At 51.1% G+C, this 18,285-nt stretch overlaps 1 protein-coding gene and 1 long non-coding RNA gene across 5 annotated transcripts in view; one reads left to right on the top strand and one right to left on the bottom strand.

Annotated features, from left to right (window-relative positions):
• The window catches only part of LOC309621524 (arylamine N-acetyltransferase 1), a gene marked incomplete at its 3' end in the record, with an annotated part of 77,052 nt that extends 59,143 nt beyond the window's left edge, over positions 1-17,909 (top strand). The window contains exons 2-8 of one of the 4 annotated variants that reach the window (XM_082408966.1): positions 688-724; positions 1,556-1,775; positions 9,796-9,928; positions 10,476-10,669; positions 11,025-11,108; positions 11,813-12,863; positions 14,340-17,909. In XM_082408966.1, the coding sequence (XP_082265092.1) occupies positions 688-724; positions 1,556-1,775; positions 9,796-9,928; positions 10,476-10,669; positions 11,025-11,077 (637 nt within the window). Of the gene's footprint in view, positions 1-687; positions 725-1,555; positions 1,776-9,125; positions 9,326-9,795; positions 10,729-11,024; positions 11,109-11,812; positions 12,864-14,339 lie in introns of those variants that run through there. The other 3 variants (XM_082408968.1, XM_082408965.1, XM_082408967.1) reach the window with 3 other exon arrangements.
• Positions 1-18,285, bottom strand: part of LOC309621525 — a 59,498-nt gene that overhangs the window by 3,171 nt on the left and 38,042 nt on the right. The window lies entirely within an intron of this gene.

Genomic DNA, 18,285 nt, shown 5'->3' with positions numbered 1-18,285 from the left:
GATTTTCCAGCTAAACTCATGACAGTTCTGCACTTCTGAATGACTGGGTACAAACATTTGCAAGGATGAGCTCTTGGATGAGGCGCCAGCCAACTTTTCTAGCTTCATCTCTCTTGCTCGTGTGTGGGCACCCCCTGCTGCCCCAGATGCCGTGACTCCTCCATTTTCGTATATTCCTCCTCAGAATGCTGCCACCACCCCATCCTGGCCTTTGGGAATGTTAGCTGGCTGTTCCCCACAGCATCCTGTCACCCTGGTCCACTCTTTCTAACCTCTGTATGCCCTTCTATGAAATCTTGTCAGGTCCAACTGGAGGAAGACCACCGTATAGGTCAATTCGCTTGGGAAGGAACCCAAATGTGTGACCTGCTTCCCCTTGCCCAGTGTCTTTAAAATAACGTTAAAAAAAAAAAAAAGAAAAAATGTTGTTCTAGAGCTCCTATACCATCTCTTACCACCATCAGAAAACCATCCCCCAAAAAGGGGACCTCATTCATATTGAAAATAACTTCTTAACGTGTAGGCATTACCTTAGGGCATTCTAAACACTGGGGGAGGGAAAAACCATTGTATTTTTTTCTAACATGCATGTGAAACTTCTTTCCAAAGTTCTTTAAACTGTGGTATTCTTACAGGTAGACAATGTTGCTGATCAAGCGCTTGTTTCTTCCCTTTTTCTTCCCCCAGGCTCAAAGATTTGGAAAGAGATAGTTTAACAGAAAAGGTAAGGAAATCTCCACCTTAACAAAATTTATGATCAAATGTGACCATTTGACAGACACTATGTAGTTCCTAAAAACAAATTTAAGTGGAATTGGCTCTCTTTTCCCTGAAGTTGAGGATAACGTGGATGTTTTTGTCTAACGTGCTGGACTAATAGGCTATTATTGGTTAGCTTTTGGTAACTCATCGAGTTTCCCAGTCTGGGTTCCGTACCATCAAGCCTGGATTATAATTTGTCCTAGTCACACTGTTTTTCAAAATCAGGTTTGTTCTAGTATGCTATTATGTGTCTGTTTCACCTTTAATCTTTCCATTTTTCACCACTCTGGAGATGGTGTGATATGATCTTAACGAAAACAACAGGAACATGTCTTGTGAATGTCTTGTGAATATTTAGCTTTCTTTTTGGCTGACTCAGCATTGCCTGCCATTCAGTCATTGTTATGTGACCAGGCAGTGTAACTATTTGTGTATTAGTCCATTGGTTCATAGCGTGGGAATGTGGAGACTTCTAAACCCATATCCTTCCCTTAGGAATGCGTGAAGGAGAAATGGAATCTCTTGCCTGAATTTCTGCAGACAGAAATAAAGAATCAGTTATGTAACTTGGAAACCAAATTACATAAAGAAGAATTATCAGAGGTTAAGTCGTCAGCATCCTGGCGGCTAGAAAACGTTTCCTCCCATGTAACTTGTCTGTGACCAGGGAGGCAGGATAATCCCACCTCTCCCTGTTACCTGATAGTTATAAAGGAAGCGCATGTGTTTCCTTATTCTCTCATGGCCACTTGTTTACATTCACTGTTACTTAAATTATCCTTTCCTGCTGTAGGAGGGCTACCTGGCTAAAGTCAAATCCCTTTTAAATACAGATTTGTCCTTGGAGAACAGAGCTCATGCTTTCAGTCGGGAAGTGAATGGATGTCTAGAAAACGGGAGCCAGACAAGTGGTGAGGAGCGCAGAGTGGAAATAGCAGAGAAAAAGAAGTCCCCCAAACCTGTTTCCAAACTTTGCATGCCCAGGAGAAGCAAGTCCGATGGAGAAACAAAATGTAAGAGCACTTGACTCGTTTGACCTCGTTGGAGTCTGGTACCGCCTAAGGGGAGGACAGACTTGGTGCCATAGGGTCTGTCTGTTCCCCACACACACAACCCCTCCACCGGCAGTACTTGTTTTTTGTGTATCTTTTTTTATTTTATTTTTTGGGGGGTGGGGGGTGGGGGGTGGCTGTGTTGTTCGGCTTGTACGATCTTAGTTCTCCAACCAGGGATCGAACCCGGGCCCTCGGCAGTGAGAGTGCCGAGTCTTAACCACTGGACCGCCGTGGAATTCCCTCTGTGTATACTTCTAACTAGCTTAGATATATACTTTAAATTTTTGTCTTCGACCAAGTTATAGAGCATTAGATCCCCAAATGTGGTTGAATTTATGAGGTATAAGAAAACAGGAGCTGCTGATATTTATGACTTGTAAGTTACATGCCTGTTTAAGCTAAACATTTATTCTTAGACTCCTTCCCCGCTTGTAGTCAGAGTAACTCTTCTGGAATTTTAAAAAATAAGAGCCTGGGACTTGAGCTCAGGTCAGGTGCTTGGCCACTTCATCGTTTGACGAAATAAGCAGAGGCTCTGTTTCCTTGTCTGTCTCAGGGTTGGGCCCTTCATACGAGAGTTTGTGTTAAAATGGCCTAGCAAACTGGCAGGTGCTAATTCGATGACTTTATGAAGACGGTGGTTGCTTAGAATAAGAAGAGAAGGATACTTAATCCTCAGAACCTGGTCTCTGCACCAGCTTGCTAATGCTGAAGAACTGTACCTTGGCTGTGAACTCTTTATTCATAGTGGCTTTTTTGTTTCTTTTCTGTAAGCAGCTGAAGTCTCATGTAGCCCCAGGATTACAAGGCAAACTACCAGGCAGACCACCATCACATCTCATTTCACAAGGGGGTCAGTATATAATGAATGGACAGCCCCCATTTTAGGGGCCAACTGTTTTTGGTAAAACACATATAGAATTAGTAGGATGTAACTTAGTAATTCTGACTTCCACATTGCTTAGGTTTTCCTTTTGATATTCTGTTTTTAGACATTCATGAACAGCATTTCTGAAGACCTCATCCATTTTTACTCTTAGCATCGGAAACTTCAAATGTACATACACAAAATACCAAGGATAGTAAAATGAACCCCTGTGTACCTATCACCCAGTATCAACAGTTAACAGCTCCTGGCTGTTGTTTCATCTATACCCCCATAGGCTCCAAGTGAAAATTATTCCAAATGGATTACAACTCCATACACACCCATGTCCCCCCAGTTGGATTACTTTGAAACAAATCGGACATGTCATCTTATCCACAAATACGATATTTCTAGATGACAGGGTCTCTTTCTCTGACAAGTTTTTATTTCATATTTTGCTATAATTGATAACATCTAGCAAACAGTCTTTTGAAGAAGACAAAACATGCCTTATAAAGTGTAACAGTTCCTTACTAACAAATGTATAGCAGTGTTCATACCTCCCCTTGTGTAACAGTTTGGTTGATTTGTTCCTTAAGCCTTTCAAGTGATAGATTCCTTATTTTCTTGCCATTTATTTAAAGAAAATAGGTCTTTTGTCTAATAGCTTCTAGGTCTGGCTGACTGCATCGTTTTGGTGGTTAATGTGTTCCCTTGTCTCCAGTTTTCTGTAAACTGGTGGTTAGGTCTAGAGTCCTGATCAGATTCCAGCTTTATTTTGTGCAACTTCATTGACGGTATGGGGCTGGCCATCAGAGGCATGTAATGTCTCTTCAGTGATTCTAGCAGCCGTTGATCAAAGTCTAGATCCATTATTTCTTAGGGTTTGCAAAACGGTGGTATTCTAAACCTGTCATCCAAAGAAACATTAAACTCGAAGCTTGTTTTAATGTCCTGGCAAAAAGGGCTTCTCCTTGGAGGGAAGAGGGTGTCCATGCCCTGAATCTTTCCAAACAGAGGGTACTCTTGGTAGGGAGGAATATAAGTTGTTTTGTGCCCACTGCAAGTCTAGGGTCTGGCTGAGCTAACAGTTGGCCTTACTGTATGTGACAGCCCTGCCAAACAGAAACCTGAGGAAGACCCTGAAAAAGCAAAATCAGGTGATTCTGTCGGTGAAGAAGAAAAAGACCAGGTAGGGCTCGTGTTTAAGTTTCTTAATTCTGCCTTATTTTGGTACACTTGCTGATAATTGTGAATTTACACTTGGTCTGTCTATGGACCGTAAGTGACTGAGAGGGTGTTAGAACATATCCCTGGACCCAGGGCAGTACGAAGTGTATTATGGTTAGACCCGAGGACTCAGCAGGCCCGTAACTTTGGTGTGTTCTCTCCTGTCTACCTTCCTACCTCTCCAGCTGTCAAGATTTGACAGTCAAACCAGCAGATGTGATGCGTTTAAAGCATTTCCTTCTGATGTCAGATAAGCTCCTTTCCCACATCTAATCTCTCTATAAAAGCAGAGTTGTTGTGTTACTATGTGTATTGTAATAATGCTGCTTCGACTTTTTAAGTTAGAAAACTGGTGGCTTGCCAAAGGCCTCCAATATAGAAAATGTCAGTCTCTAGCACTGTCCCATGTGACTTGAGGGGCAAACCTAGATACTACCAGATGGTCACACGCTATCTATTTCATTCCTGCCACAGGATTAGCTGTGTAAGTCGGGAAGTCTGTAGGTTTACAGGTGGGTAGTAAATGCCCTGTTACCTGCTAAAGATGAGTATCCGTGGTTTGCTCTAAGGCAGGATTTCTCAACCAAGGCATTGACTTTTGGGGCCAGATAAACCTTTACTGTGGGTGTGAGTCCTGTGCACCGTAGAGTGTTTAGCAAGGTCCCGACCTCTACTCACTAGATGCCCGTAACATTCCCTCTCTCTCCTCCCAGTTGTGACAACCAAAATCACCTTCAGACTTTCCCAGACTTTCCCCATTTCCCAGATGGGGGGCACAATTGCACTGAGCGAGAAGCACTGGACTCAAGGCTAGCAATATCATTGAGGTAGACATGACGTCCTGTTGTAAAAGACATACTCATTCTCCTGTTTTTATTTTGGAAATTTGATGCCACTGTTCATGATCCTTATTCAGATGTCTGTCATTAAGTTGAGTCAGACTACTCACTCACAGGTGGGACACTGAGACAGAGGGAAACAGCTTGTCCAAGTCACATGGCCACATCCCTTGCCTCCTAAGAAAACGTGTCACAAGGGAAAGCAAGCTGGCTCTTGTAATATTGACAAGTTTTTTTTTTAAACAAATGTGCCAGTTTTAGAGTTGTTCTTTGCCCTCTAACCTTTTGGAGGGCTTACATAGCCTTCAAGCTTCTGAAGAAACGAACTGGGGCACTCTTTCCCAAGCAGGAAGCAGTTTCGCTGGCAGTGTGTGAGAGGCCTTGGGGACCTGGAGGATGAACACTTGTCGCAACAGGGTTTATCCGGATATGCTAGAGTAAGGCTCAGTGCACCACACCGGTGTCATCAGGTAGTGTTTGTTGGTCAAATAAGTAGTACTACAGAGAGAATCTTACTTTAGTCAATTTAAAGTTTTGAGATCTTACTATGTTTTTTTTTGTTGTTGTTGTTGTTTTTTAAAGCTTTTTTTTTAAAATTTTTATTTATTTATATTTATTTTTGGCTGTGTTGGGTCTTCGTTTCTGTGCGAGGGCTTTCTCTAGTTGCGGCAAGCGGGGGCCACTCTTCATCACGGTGCGCGGGCCTCTCACTGTCGTGGCCTCTCTTGTTGCGGAGCACAAGCTCCAGACGCGCAGGCTCAGTAATTGTGGCTCACGGGCCTAGTTGCTCTGCGGCATGTGGGATCTTCCCAGACCAGGGCTCGAACCCATGTCCCCTGCATTGGCAGGCAGATTCTCAACCGCTGCGCCACCAGGGAAGCCCCTTACTATGTTTTTAAAAACAGGTATTAAATACATGCATTTGGTAAAACAGTACAAAAGGCTGTTTGGTACATAGCAGCCAAAGAAAAACAATGTGGCTATTCCGTGCTGAGCTATGCTGTGAGCGTTATCAAATAGATACTGGATTCTGAGGCCTTTGTTCAGGAACAAAAAAGAATATAAAATATCTGATTACCACAACTAAGGAGCCGGCCTGTGGCAACTAAGACCCGGCACAATTAACTAAGTAACTAACTGACTATTTTTTAAAATCTCATTAATAGGTTTTTAATATGATTTTTTGAAATTTATTTATTTATTTTATTTATTTTTGGCTGCGTTGGCTCTTCCTTGCTGCGTGCGTGCTTTCTCCAGTTGCGGCGAGCAGGGGCTACTCTTGGTTGCGGTGCATGGGCATCTCATTGCTTGCTGTGCGTGGGCTTCTCATTGTGGTGGCTTCTCTTGTTGCGGAGCACGGGCTCTAGGCACACGGGCATCCGTAGTTGTGGCTCGCGGGCTCTAGAGTGCAGGCTCAGTAGTTGTGGTGCACGGGCTTCGTTACTCCGCAGCGTGTGAGAACTTCTCAGACCAGGGCTTGAACACTTGTCCCCTGCATTGGGAGGTGGATTCTTAACCACTGCACCACCAGGGAAGCCCGAGCTCTAACCTTTTAAGAAATGTGTTCCTTCCACCTTCATGGAGCAGGCGCAGGGGATGGAGAGGACTGAGAACCCGATTGGCAGGGGTCCGGTCGCAACCCCGGAAGGGGACGGGGGAGGATCTAAGAGGTGGCACCGGGCCACAGTCGACCCCCAGTGACAGCTAAGAGCTGCACTGCTGCCCCTTCCTGCCCCAGGACCTGAGCTCAGGTCCCGGGGCGGCTGGAGAAACGCACTGTTTCTGGTGAGATGCTCTTACTTACTGTGTGGAGCTGCTCCGGCTGCCCCGGCGACCACACCCCTGCAGGCCCTGTGCCCGTCCTCCCTGCCCCCTGCCCAGGGCTCGGGGAACAGCAGTCTCTGTGGGGCAACCTGCTTCCAAGTCCTTCAGTGACCACGGAGGAGTGGGAACGGGCTGGGCTGCCGGAGAGCCTGGGCATGCAGCACCTGAGCTCAGCCCTGGGGGCTCACGTGAGGGCAGGGGCTGGGGGGTGCGGGCGGTGAGCGGAGGGGCCTCCAGCCGGTGTCAGTCTGGGCCCTGGACCTGGGGAAAGGCCTCACCCTCTCAGTCCTGACCTGCCGCTCAGGAACCCTGTGGCCCACCAGCCCGAGGCCTGTGGCATCTGCCACAGACTGCCTGGCACACAGCTGGGGTGCCAACGCCACACCTGGATTTTGCACGGGGACCATCGAGGGGCTCGGTGCATGGGAAGACGAGCAGCCCCCAGGCCCCGACATGCCCCTTCCATGTCCATCGAGAAGTGCCGGATGGAAGGCCGGCTGTGTTCCTTTTCGAGCCCCAGGGAATTCGCAGGAACAGCCCTCCCGGCCACGGGGTGCCTGCCCACCGGCTCTGGGCCTGCGACCAGCCCAGAACACAGAAGGCACAGAAGTGGGTGCAGGGAGCTGAGCCGGGTCTGCAGAAGGGCAGACACCACAGCCTGGTCCACAGCCGACTGGCCCAGGGCGGGTGAGAACGGGCGGGCAGGCTGAGGGGAGGACAGAACGTGGCACAGCCTGCCCGCCTGGGCCCCGGGGAGAAGGTCGGGGCGCTGCCCGCACCCTCGCTCCACTGCCTGGCGTCCTTTGTGGGGGCGAAGGGCCGGAGGCAGGGCTCCCGAGGAGCTCAAAGGCCAGGGAAGGACACACGGGACTGTCCAGACCCACCCTAGCGTTCCAGTGGTGCAGCACCCTCTCTGAATTCCTACTGCCGCCAAAACACATCCCTAAGGCCTTTGGGAAGAATCGCTAGGACCCAGGAAGGCGGCCCCTTGCTGTGGTCCAGACTTCACCAACTGCCGATGACCGGAGGGAGCCAGCCGGCTGGCCACGGGGACAGGGACAGCCACAGCAGGGCTTCCCGCAGCTGTGCCCACCGCCAGAACCAGCTGCAGCCAATCACAGCCCCCGACATGCCAAACAGTGCCAGGCGAGAGGCCGGCAGGAACCTGACACCCCCTCACTAGAGAGCCGGCCCAGCCAGGTTGGGGGAGCCATCCCCATCTGAACTCACCCCACAGCTCAGCCATCTCCCAGTGACCCAGTCGCTACACCAGCAGAGAGCAGCCTACAACGGCTGCAGGGCTGATCCCCGACCAAGGTCAGAACTCCCCCCAGTGTGACGGCCCCCATGCCGCTCCTGTGGTGGAAGGGACCGTAGGCAGAGACCAGGAGTGGAGTCTTTTTATTAATGGCTGCATTTTCAAAGAACCGTTTTGTAAGCAGGAAAGCTCCCCAGGAAGGGATTGCATTAGTGCAACAAGGGGGAGCCTTGACGCCAGGCCCTCCAGACACGTCCAGGTGGAGACTTTTGGCCGAGGCCGGCCGCCAGGGACTCAGGGGCTGGGAGGACACGCGGCCCCTCCCCCACCCCGGCGGGGCGCTAAGGCACCGGGCCCACCTGGGTGGGCAGAACCCCATGCCGTCAGCAGCCGGCGGCTTGCAGCCCTCAACCTGCAGCCCTTTGCTCAGGAGGAAGACATCCTGCGTGGGGTCGCAAGCCAGGAAGAGCTTCACCATGTCCTTGGCATCCTTGGAGCCGCCTGGCCTCAGAACGCAGCTTCTGTAGTCCATGGCAACCTGCCGAGAGGGGGCGGGGCTGCAGGAGGGTGGAGCTCCGCCTTCACTGAGGGTGTGGGTGTGGCCACCTCTGCTGTGACTGAACAAAGGGCAGGGGAGCAGGAGGTCCAGGGCAGGGCCCTCAGAGCCTGGCAGGCCCAGGCGGGCGGCACAAGCATCTAGGCCGAAGCCGAGGACCTCCGTGTTGGTCTGCGCGGCAGGACGGCCTCTCACCTTGCCACTCAGGACGTCCTCCTGCTTGAAGCGTGTGTGGAACATGTCCGCGGAGTACACCTCGCTGCACAGGCAGCCATAGGACTGGGCGTTGTATCTTCCTGCCAGGCGGCCGAAGGTCGCAGGCAGGTGGGTCCCTGGGACACACGTGGAGAGGCTCCTGCCCGGCCCCCTGGCCGCTCAGTGCCCCTTCCCCAGAGCGGGGGCCTCAAACAGCCCTGTCTGAGTCCCCTGCCACTAGAGGGAGTATTGGCCCAACACTTCTAGAAAACGGGGACCTTGCGGGCAACTCAGTGGAGGGACACAAATCAATCTTTGCCGACTTTCTGCTGAAGCTCACGAGGGTTCACCCCTAAGCCTCTTACAAGGTCAGCTGCCGAGGCTCCGAGGGATGAGTCAGGGCTCGCCCTCCAGCACGGGGAGAGCGCGGGTTAAAGCACTCACGAGGGAGTGAACCGCGTGTCCGCACCGACACGCACGGGCAAACCTCGTCGACGCGTTCCGTCCGGGCTATGAAGCCCTCTCCTGCCTCTTCCAGGCTCTCCAGAAAGCACGTGCAGATACGCCCACCCCACCCTCGGACTCCGCGGGCCACAGCTGGAGGTACCAGCCAAGGAACTGAGGCAGGAAGAGGCCAGAGGTCACCGGGCCTCGGCCAGAGCCTGTCAGTCGGTCCCCCTTCACACACCACCAGACGATCCTCTTGACCTGGGCAGTAGCCGCCAACCGACCGCTAAGGTGGACCCGGCTCGTGCTTGGCTGCCTGGCATGGCTGGGCCCCCGAGGATCTCCTGGCAGAGGCGGGCATTCTCCTGGGCCGGGTCCGCGGATGTCTGCGTGTGCAGGGCCTGGTCCACCTCTGCCAGGACGATCTGGCGCAGGTTGAAGAGGCCTGGGGGGCGGGAGGAAGGAGACGGGGGGATGGCACTGTGTCCAGGCCGCGCTTTCCAGCCGGGCGGTCCAGGCGCCCCCTTCCCTTCCCTTGGCCCGGCCGCACCTGGGTTGGCCTGCCGGGACTTGATGAGCTTGTCCCGCAGCCCCTGGGGGACGGCGCTGCCCGTGCCCCACCGAGACTGGCAGCATCGCCAAGGCCTCACAGGGTGCGGTGCCCCCGGCCCCAGAGCCTTCCCTCTGGTTCCATCACCGGCTGTCACCAGACTCGCAGGCAACGTGCCTTTCTTTTCTGTTTTCTTTTTTCCGGCCCTCAGCCACGCAAAGGGGTGAAGCCCTGACACTCGTTGCCACGTGCCTGGACCCTGAGAACACGATGCTCAGCGAGAGAAGTCAGACACAGAAGGACACACAGGGTGTGACCCCACTGAGGGGAAACGTCCAGAACAGGTAGATCCACAAAGTCAGAGAGTGGGTTCCTGGTTGTCAGGGGCTGGGGAGGGGAGGGAGTGATAACTAAGGATGTGAGGGACATTTTTGGGGTGATGGAAATGTTCCAAAACAGGGCAGTAGTGATGGCTGCACAGCTCAGTAAACTGTCCCCACGCGCTCCGGTGCAGCCTGTGAGAGCATCGCTCTCAGGACGAAGGGCTGACCGCAGGAAGACTGAACGAGCACTGGGTCCGGGGCCCAGACGCTCAGCTGGGGTCCCCCCGTGGGGAAGTCACTGGGACTTGCTGAGCCTCCACGGAGACTGGCAGCAGCCCCAGGGCCTCACAGGGCGCGGCGCTCCCGGCCCCAGAGCCTTCCCTCTGGTTCTCATCGCCGCCTATCACCAGACTTGCAGGCAACGTGCCTTTCTTTTCTTTTGTCTTTTTTAAAGGCAACTCTTGAGTACCTGTACTTAACATGCAGGGAACCAGTCCTGACTCCTTGATCTGGGGCTTCCAGCCTCCAGAGTCTCGAGGACATCCATTTCTGTTGTTTACGTGCCCAGTGCGTGGGCTTTGATGATGGAAGCTGACACCGAGGGCGTCGCCACGTGCGGGGTGACATCAGCGGAAGAATCCTGTGGTGAGGGCCTGCCTGAGGACCACGCGTGCCCGGGCCCTCCCCGGCCCCTGCCCGCAGCCCTGCACCCGCACCCACCTGGGAGCGGAGCTGGTGCATCGCTTGCCAGAACTCGTGGAAGTAGGTCTCCAGCTCATCGTGCTGCAGCAGGGAGGGCGGGTCGGGCGTGGGCTTGGTGAAGTTGGCCACCATGGCCACCATGGCGATCTGGCGGCTCCCATCCTGCTGCAGGCAGCTCGGCTGCAGGCCGAAGCAGGCCGCGTGCCCGGACTTCCCTTCCCTGGGGAGGGATGCGGGGTGAGGCCCAGCTTCCACAGAGGAGCTCCGGCCCACGGCCGACAGGTTCCCGCACGCACGCACGCACCAAGGGTAGAGGTCCAGGTAGAACTTGCTGATGGATGACCTTGCCCGAGGCCGCGTCCCGGACTGTGTAGAGCCTCACGTCTTCGTGACACACGTTGGCGCCCTCCTCCAGGTCGAAGGTCAGCCCCAGCAGCTCCTGGGAGATGCCCAGCAGCCCGCGCGTGACCACCTGCATGGGGAAGGACTCACTGAGCAGGTACTGGTCCTCGTGGTAGCACGTCTCCTCCCCCTGGTTCATGTAGTAGCGCAGGTCCCAGGCGTTGATGGGCCCGTCACAGTGCAGGCCCCGCCTCTGGCACTCGGCCTTCTTTAGCTCCAGGATCAAGGCCGCTCCTGCTCCCCGAGGGGCTTCAGCTTCTGGGCCAGCTCATCTGCGGGCGGAGGGGAGAGGCTCGGCTACGTCCCTGTGGCGGCTCCCCAGCCGCCCCCCACCCTGTGCCCCTCGAGGCAGAATGAAGGGTCTGGGAAGGTGACCCCCAAGGGCTGACACAGTGGGGTCTCAGGCAGCACCATGCCCAGTTAAGGTCCTCCTGACGCCCTCCCCACTGGGACTCAGGTGGAGGCGGGGTTACCTAGGAGAGTGGCCACCACCTGGCTGGTCTTGGCCATGTTCATCTCCAGCACGGAGTCGGCACGCGTGCTGAACCCCAGCAGGCAGGACTTCTGGACCTGCAGCCTCACCAGCTCCCCGAGGATCGTGCAGTTCTCCTGGAACCCAGAGACGGCTGGCGCTGGGGACCATGGGCCATGCTCTCCCTGTGGGACCCCTGGCCAGGTCTCTGCATGTGGGCAGGGCTCTCAGGCCACTGGCGGGCACAGCCAATCCCCCTCCCTCCTCCTCCTGGCCCGGATTTCTAGACACTTTGGTGCTGTCCTAACACGTGGTCTTTATTAACACAGGTCCTTTTGGAACCAGAAACGGCGTGAACCGTGATGGGCTCTAAGGCCAAGGGCAGGAAGAAATGCGGCCAGGCTCTCCAGGAGCCACCCAGGCAGGGGCCTCCCCGGGCTCAACAATACAAACTCGGCTGCCGTGCAGACAGCAGCTCATCCCCACGGCGCCCAAACACCCAGTCCCTGGACGGCGAGCCGCCTGTTGCTGCAGGTGGCCCGTGGCTCGCTGGTGAGGCCCGGCCCCAGGCGTACGCCACCTTCTCTGGGGCCAACTCTCTGGTTCTGCGGTGGGGTTCTCCTGGAAGCCCCCAGTCACCACAGGACCAACGTGGCCTGTCTGCAGCCCAAGAAGGTGGGGACACAGGACTGTTCCCCGTGCCCCCCGCATCACCCGCGAGGCCCGGCAAGCACCAGTGGTGTCTGCGGGGAAGATGAAGGGCTCGTGCACAGCCCCCATCTACTGAAGATGCTAAATGGCAGAAGCGCAGACTGCAGCCACACGCCGTATGGACCAAACGCAAGTGTCCTTGCAGGACCCGGTGTCTGAATGTCAAGGCCGTGCCCAGGCCACAGTGAGAAGGCCCAGACCCCACGCAAGGCACAGAGAGGGGATGGGGGGAACATCTGCGAATCTGAGCTCATCAGGCATCACCCCAGAGGGAGAGGGAGAGGGAGAGAGGCAGAAGGAGATATGGAGGGAGAGGGAGAGAGAGAGAGGGAGAGACTTCTCTCCCTTCCCTGGGGGTTCTCTAGTGCAGCCAAGGCTGAAAACCACTGCATTTCAGGAGATGGGTCCTCGTAGAAAAGTTAAATAGTAGCTCATGGCATTATCGACACATAATAAAAAGGCCCAAAATCTTGGGGAGTCAGGGAGGGGAGCTGGCGGCTGCCTCGTAAACGAGGAGAGATTGGGCGTCAGAGAAGGGGTCTGTGCAGCCTGCCGCCCAGGGCCCCGTAGACTTCATCTCCCAGCTGTGGTCCAGGGCTAGAAGTCAGTGGGGAGGTCAGGCCGTCCAAGCATCAACGTTGACTTCAGGGCTGATCTAAAAGGTGCCTGGTGTCTGTTGAAGCAGAAAAAAGAGAAAGCAGTGGGGAGAGGCCCCCTCCTCAGCCCTTCTCCCTCTCTTCCTCCCTCCCTCTCCCTCGCTGCCTCTCCCTCTCCCTCCATCTCTCCCTCTGCCTCTCTCTGTCCCTTCCTCTCCCTCTCTCCTTCCCTTTCTCCCTGTCCCTCTCTCCCTGTCCCTCTCTCCCTCCCACTTTCCCTGTCCCACTTTCCCTGTCCCTCTCTCCCTCTACCTCGTTCCCTCTCCCTCTCTCCCTCTCCCTCCCTCTCTCTCCCTCTCCCTCCACCTCCTTCCCTCTCTGGTGAGGGAAGGAGATGGAGGGAGAGGGAGAGAGAGAGTGGGAGAGGGAGGTGGGAGAGGGAGAGGGAGAGGGAGGTGGGAGAAGGAGAGGGAGAGGGAGAGAGGGATGTCTCTCCCTCCCTCCCTCTATCCCTCCCTCCCTCTCTCCCTCTCCCTCTCCCTCTCCCTCCAACTCTCCCTCTCCCTCCGTCTCTCCATCTCCTCACTCCCTCCCAGAGAGGGAGAGACAGAGGGAGAGGCAGAGACGAGGGAGAAGGAGACAGGGAGAGGGAGAGGGAGGGGCCAGAGAGGGAGAGGGAGGGGGGAGAGAGGGAGAGGGAGGGGGAGAGAGGGAGAGGGAGGGGGAAAGAGGGAGAGGGAGAGAGGGAGGGAAACAGGGAGAGAGAGGGAAGGAGACTCTCCTTCCCTCTCTCTCCCTGTTTCCCTCCCTCTCTCCCTCTCCCTCTCTCCCCTCTCCCTCCCTCCCTCTCCCTCCCTCTCCCGCTGAGTCTCCCTCTCTCACACTCTGTCTACCCTCTCTCAGGAAGGAGTGGGAGCAGGAGGGAAGGAGAGGCAGAGAGGGAGAAGGAGAGAGAGAGAGAGAGACAGACAGAGACAGAGAGAGAGGAGAGGAAGCAGGGAGGAAACAGAGAAAGAACACACCATCTACATTTCTGTCAAATGACACCGGGGATCCTTACACAACCAGGAGAAAATTACACAGCGAGGCTCTTTCTCAGCTGGAACTGCAACTGCAGACGGGGCCAAACACCACCAGGCTGGCCACACATGTCCAGCCGCTGCCCCAGTCCCGTGAGTCTGGTCAACAGGGCTCTGAGTGTCTGCTCCAGGGAGCTGGGGTTCACCCTCTCACCCGGGAGGCCGGGCCAAGCCAGTAGGGCCCCAGGCTGGACACATAGGGGGAAAAGCATCCCCACAGGACAGCTTGTGCGAGCAGATTCAGCTGCCAGATTCTAGAGGCCCGGGATCACCCTGTGGCCCATGAAACCCAGGAGCCACGAGGGTCTTGCATCATGATTCCTGTCCGTTGGACTGTCAAGTTTATGTAGGGAATCTTGGAAACAGTGGTAACAAGACTGAATTGGAACGAGCTTTAGGCTATTATGGACCACTCTGAAGTGTGTGGGTTGCTAAAAACCCTCCCGGCTTCCCTCTTGTTGAACGTGAAGATCCCCAAGATGCAGCCGATGCTGTCCGAGAACTAGATGGGAGAACACCATGTGGCTGCCGAGTAAGAGTGGAGAAGTTGAAATCGTGACCGCCTCCTTCTTGGGGTCGTCGCCCTCGAGATGATTATCGGAGGAGGAGTCCTCCACCTCGCCACACATCTCCAAGACGGAGAAGCTTCTCCCTCAGCCAGGGCAGGTCCCTTTCTAGATATAGGAGAAGAGAGAGATCACTGTCCCAGGAGAGAAATCACAAGCCGTCCCGATCTTTCTCTAGGTCTCCTAGCTGATCTAGGTCAAATGAAAGGAAAAAGAAGACCACTTTGCAAGAGGGGTGGTGTACAGGAAATAACTTCATTTGACAGGAGTATGTACAGAAAATTCAAGTTTTGTTTGAGACTTCCGAAGCTTGGTGCACTTTTTAAATGTTTTAGCTGTTCACATTTGTTTGTCTCTTGGGACAGTGACACATAAAGGTGTCATTCTCTATGGTTTGAAATGGGTCATATGAGGCATGTAATATGAAGAATTGTTACCTTACAATGTTCCCTTAAGCAAAATTGAATTTGCTTTGAATTTTTGGTCTTGCCTAGACTGATAGTAAAACTCTAACTCCTGCCCAGCTAAAGTGTGATGTTTACTATTATGGAAACAACACTGGCAAACATTGAAAAGGCTTTCTGTAGCTGGGATATGGTATGCAGCTGTAGTTAAGCAAGCAGTCTTTAAAAGGTGCTGTGAACACAAGCCAGCAGGTAAAAATTAAAGCTGCACCCTTACCCTAGATTAGAGGTTTAAAAATTCCACTAGTCTTCACACCGGACAAGAGGTTGTCCAGTACTGAGCTCTGACTGCCACAGCAAAAGTCAGCTCTACCCACCAACAGAGCCTCCCATCAAGCCTCTTAGATAGCCTCAACCACCAGAGGGCAGACAGCAGAAGCAAGAAAAACTACAATCCTGCAGCCTGTGGACCAAAAACCACAGTTACAGAAAGATAGAGAAGATGAAAAGGCAGAGGGCTATGTACCAGATGAAGGAACAAGAAAAAACCCCAGAAAAACAACTAAATGAAGTGGAAATAGGCAACCTTCCAGAAAAAGAATTCAGAATAATGATAGTGAAGATGATCCAGGACCTCGGAATAAGAATGGAGGCAAAGATTGAGAAGATGCAAGAAATGATTAACAAAGACCTAGAAGAATTAAAGAACAAACAAACAGAGATGACCAATACAATAACTGAAATGAAAACTACACTAGAAGGAATCAATAGCAGAATAACTGAGGCAGAAGAACGGATAAGTGACCTGGAAGACAGAATGGTGGAATTCACTGCTGCAGAACAGACTAAAGAAAAAAGAATGAAAAGAAATGAAGACAGCCTAAGAGACCTCTGGGACAACATTAAACGCAACAACATTCACATTATAGGGGTCCCAGAAGGAGAAGAGAGAGAGAAAGGGCCAGAGAAAATATTTGAAGAGATTATAGTCGAAAACTTCCCTAACATGGGAAAGGAAATAGCCACCCAAGTCCAGGAAGCGCAGAGAGTCCCATACAGGATAAACCCAAGGAGAAACACGCCGAGACACATAGTAATCAAAGTGGCAAAAATTAAAGACAAAGAAAAATTATTGAAAGCAGCAAGGGAAAAACGACAAATAACATACAAGGGAACTCCCATAAGGTTAACAGCTGATTTCTCAGCAGAAACTCTGCAAGCCAGAAGGGAGTGGCATGATATACTTAAAGTGATGAAAGGGAAGAACCTACAACCAAGATTACTCTACCCGGCAAGGATCTCATTTAGATTTGATGGAGAAATCAAAAGCTTTACAGACAAGCAAAAGCTAAGAGAATTCAGCACCACCAAACCAGCTCTACAACAAACGCTAAAGGAACTTCTCTAAGTGGGAAACACAAGAGAAGAAAAGGACCTACAAAAACAAACCCAAAACAATTAAGAAAATGGTCATAGGAACATACATATCAATAATTACCTTAAATGTGAATGGATTAAATGCCCCAACCAAAAGACACAGGCTTGCTGAATGGATACAAAAACAAGACCCATATATATGCTGTCTACAAGAGACCCACTTTAGACCTAGGGACACATACAGACTGAAAGTGAGGGGATGGAAAAAGATATTCCATGCAAATGGAAATCAAAAGAAAGCTGGAGTAGCTATACTCATATCAGATAAAATAGACCTTAAAATAAAGAATGTTACAAGAGACAAGGAAGGACACTACATAATGATCCAGGGATCAATCCAAGAAGAAGATAGAACAATTATAAATATATATGCACCCAACATAGGAGCACCTCAATACATAAGGCAACTGCTAACAGCTATAAAAGAGGAAATCGACAGTTACACAATAATAGTGGGGGACTTTAACACCTCACTTACACCAATGGACAGATCATCCAAAATGAAAATAAATAAGGAAACAGAAGCTTTAAATGACACAATAGACCAGATAGACTTAATTGATATATATAGGACATTCCATCCAAAAACAGCAGATTACACGTTCTTCTCAAGTGCGCACGGAACATTCTCCAGGATAGATCACATCTTGGGTCACAAATCAAACCTAAGTAAATTTAAGAAAATTGAAATCATATCAAGCATCTTTTCTGACCACAACGCTATGAGATTAGAAATGAATTACAGGGAAAAAAACGTAAAAAAGACAAACACATGGAGGCTAAACACTACGTTACTAAATAACCAAGAGATCACTGAAGAAATCAAGGAGGAAATAAAAAAATACCTAGAGACAAATGACAATGAAAACACGACGACCCAAAACCTATGGGATGCAGCAAAAGCAGTTCTAAGAGGGAAGTTTATAGCTATACAAGCCTACCTAAAGAAACAAGAAAAATCTCAAGTAAACAATCTAACCTTACACCTAAAGAAACTAGAGAAAGAAGAACAAACAAAACCCAAAGTTAGCAGAAGGAAAGAAATCATAAAGATCAGAGCAGAAATAAATGAAATAGAAACAAAGAAAACAATAGCAAAGATCAATAAAACTAAAAGTTGGTTCTTTGAGAAGATAAACAAAATTGATAAGCCATTAGCCAGACTCATCAAGAAAAAGAGGGAGAGGACTCAAATCAATAAAATCAGAAATGAAAAAGGAGAAGTTACAACAGACACCGCAGAAATACAAAGCATCCTAAGAGACTACTACAAGCAACTTTATGCCAATAAAATGGACAACCTGGAAGGAATGGACAAATTTTTAGAAAGGTATAACCTTCCAAGACTGAACCAGGAAGAAACAGAAAATATGAACAGACCAATCACAAGTAATGAAATTGAAACTGTGATTAAAAATCTTCCAACAAACAAAAGTCCAGGACCAGATGGCTTCACAGGTGAATTCTATCAAACATTTAGAGAAGAGCTAACACCCATCCTTCTCAAATTCTTCCAAAAAATTGCAGAGGAAGGAACACTCCCAAACTCATTCTATGAGGCCACCATCACCCTGATACCAAAACCAGACAAAGACACTACAAAAAAAGAAAATTACAGACCAATATCACTGATGAATATAGATGCAAAAATCCTCAAGAAAATACTAGCAAACAGAATCCAACAACACATTAAAAGGATCATACACCACAATCAAGTGGGATTTATCCCAGGGATGCAAGGATTCTTCAATATATGCAAATCAATCAATGGGATACACCATATTAACAAATTGAAGAAGAAAAACCATATGATCATCTCAATAGATGCAGAAAAAGCTTTTGACAAAATTCAACACCCATTTATGATAAAAACTCTCCAGAAAGTGGGCATAGAGGGAACCTACCTCAACATAATAAAGGCCATATATGACAAACCCACAGCAAACATCATTCTCAATGGTGAAAAACTGAAAGCATTTCCTCTAAGATCAGAAACGAGACAAGGATGT

The sequence above is a fragment of the Balaenoptera borealis genome (assembly GCF_965194805.1).
Source record: "Balaenoptera borealis genome assembly, contig: HAP1_SCAFFOLD_581, whole genome shotgun sequence".
In the NCBI taxonomy this organism is placed as follows: Eukaryota; Metazoa; Chordata; class Mammalia; order Artiodactyla; family Balaenopteridae; genus Balaenoptera; species Balaenoptera borealis.
Note: the sequence above shows the minus strand (reverse complement) of the source record. Positions and strands in the feature narration are given on the sequence as shown.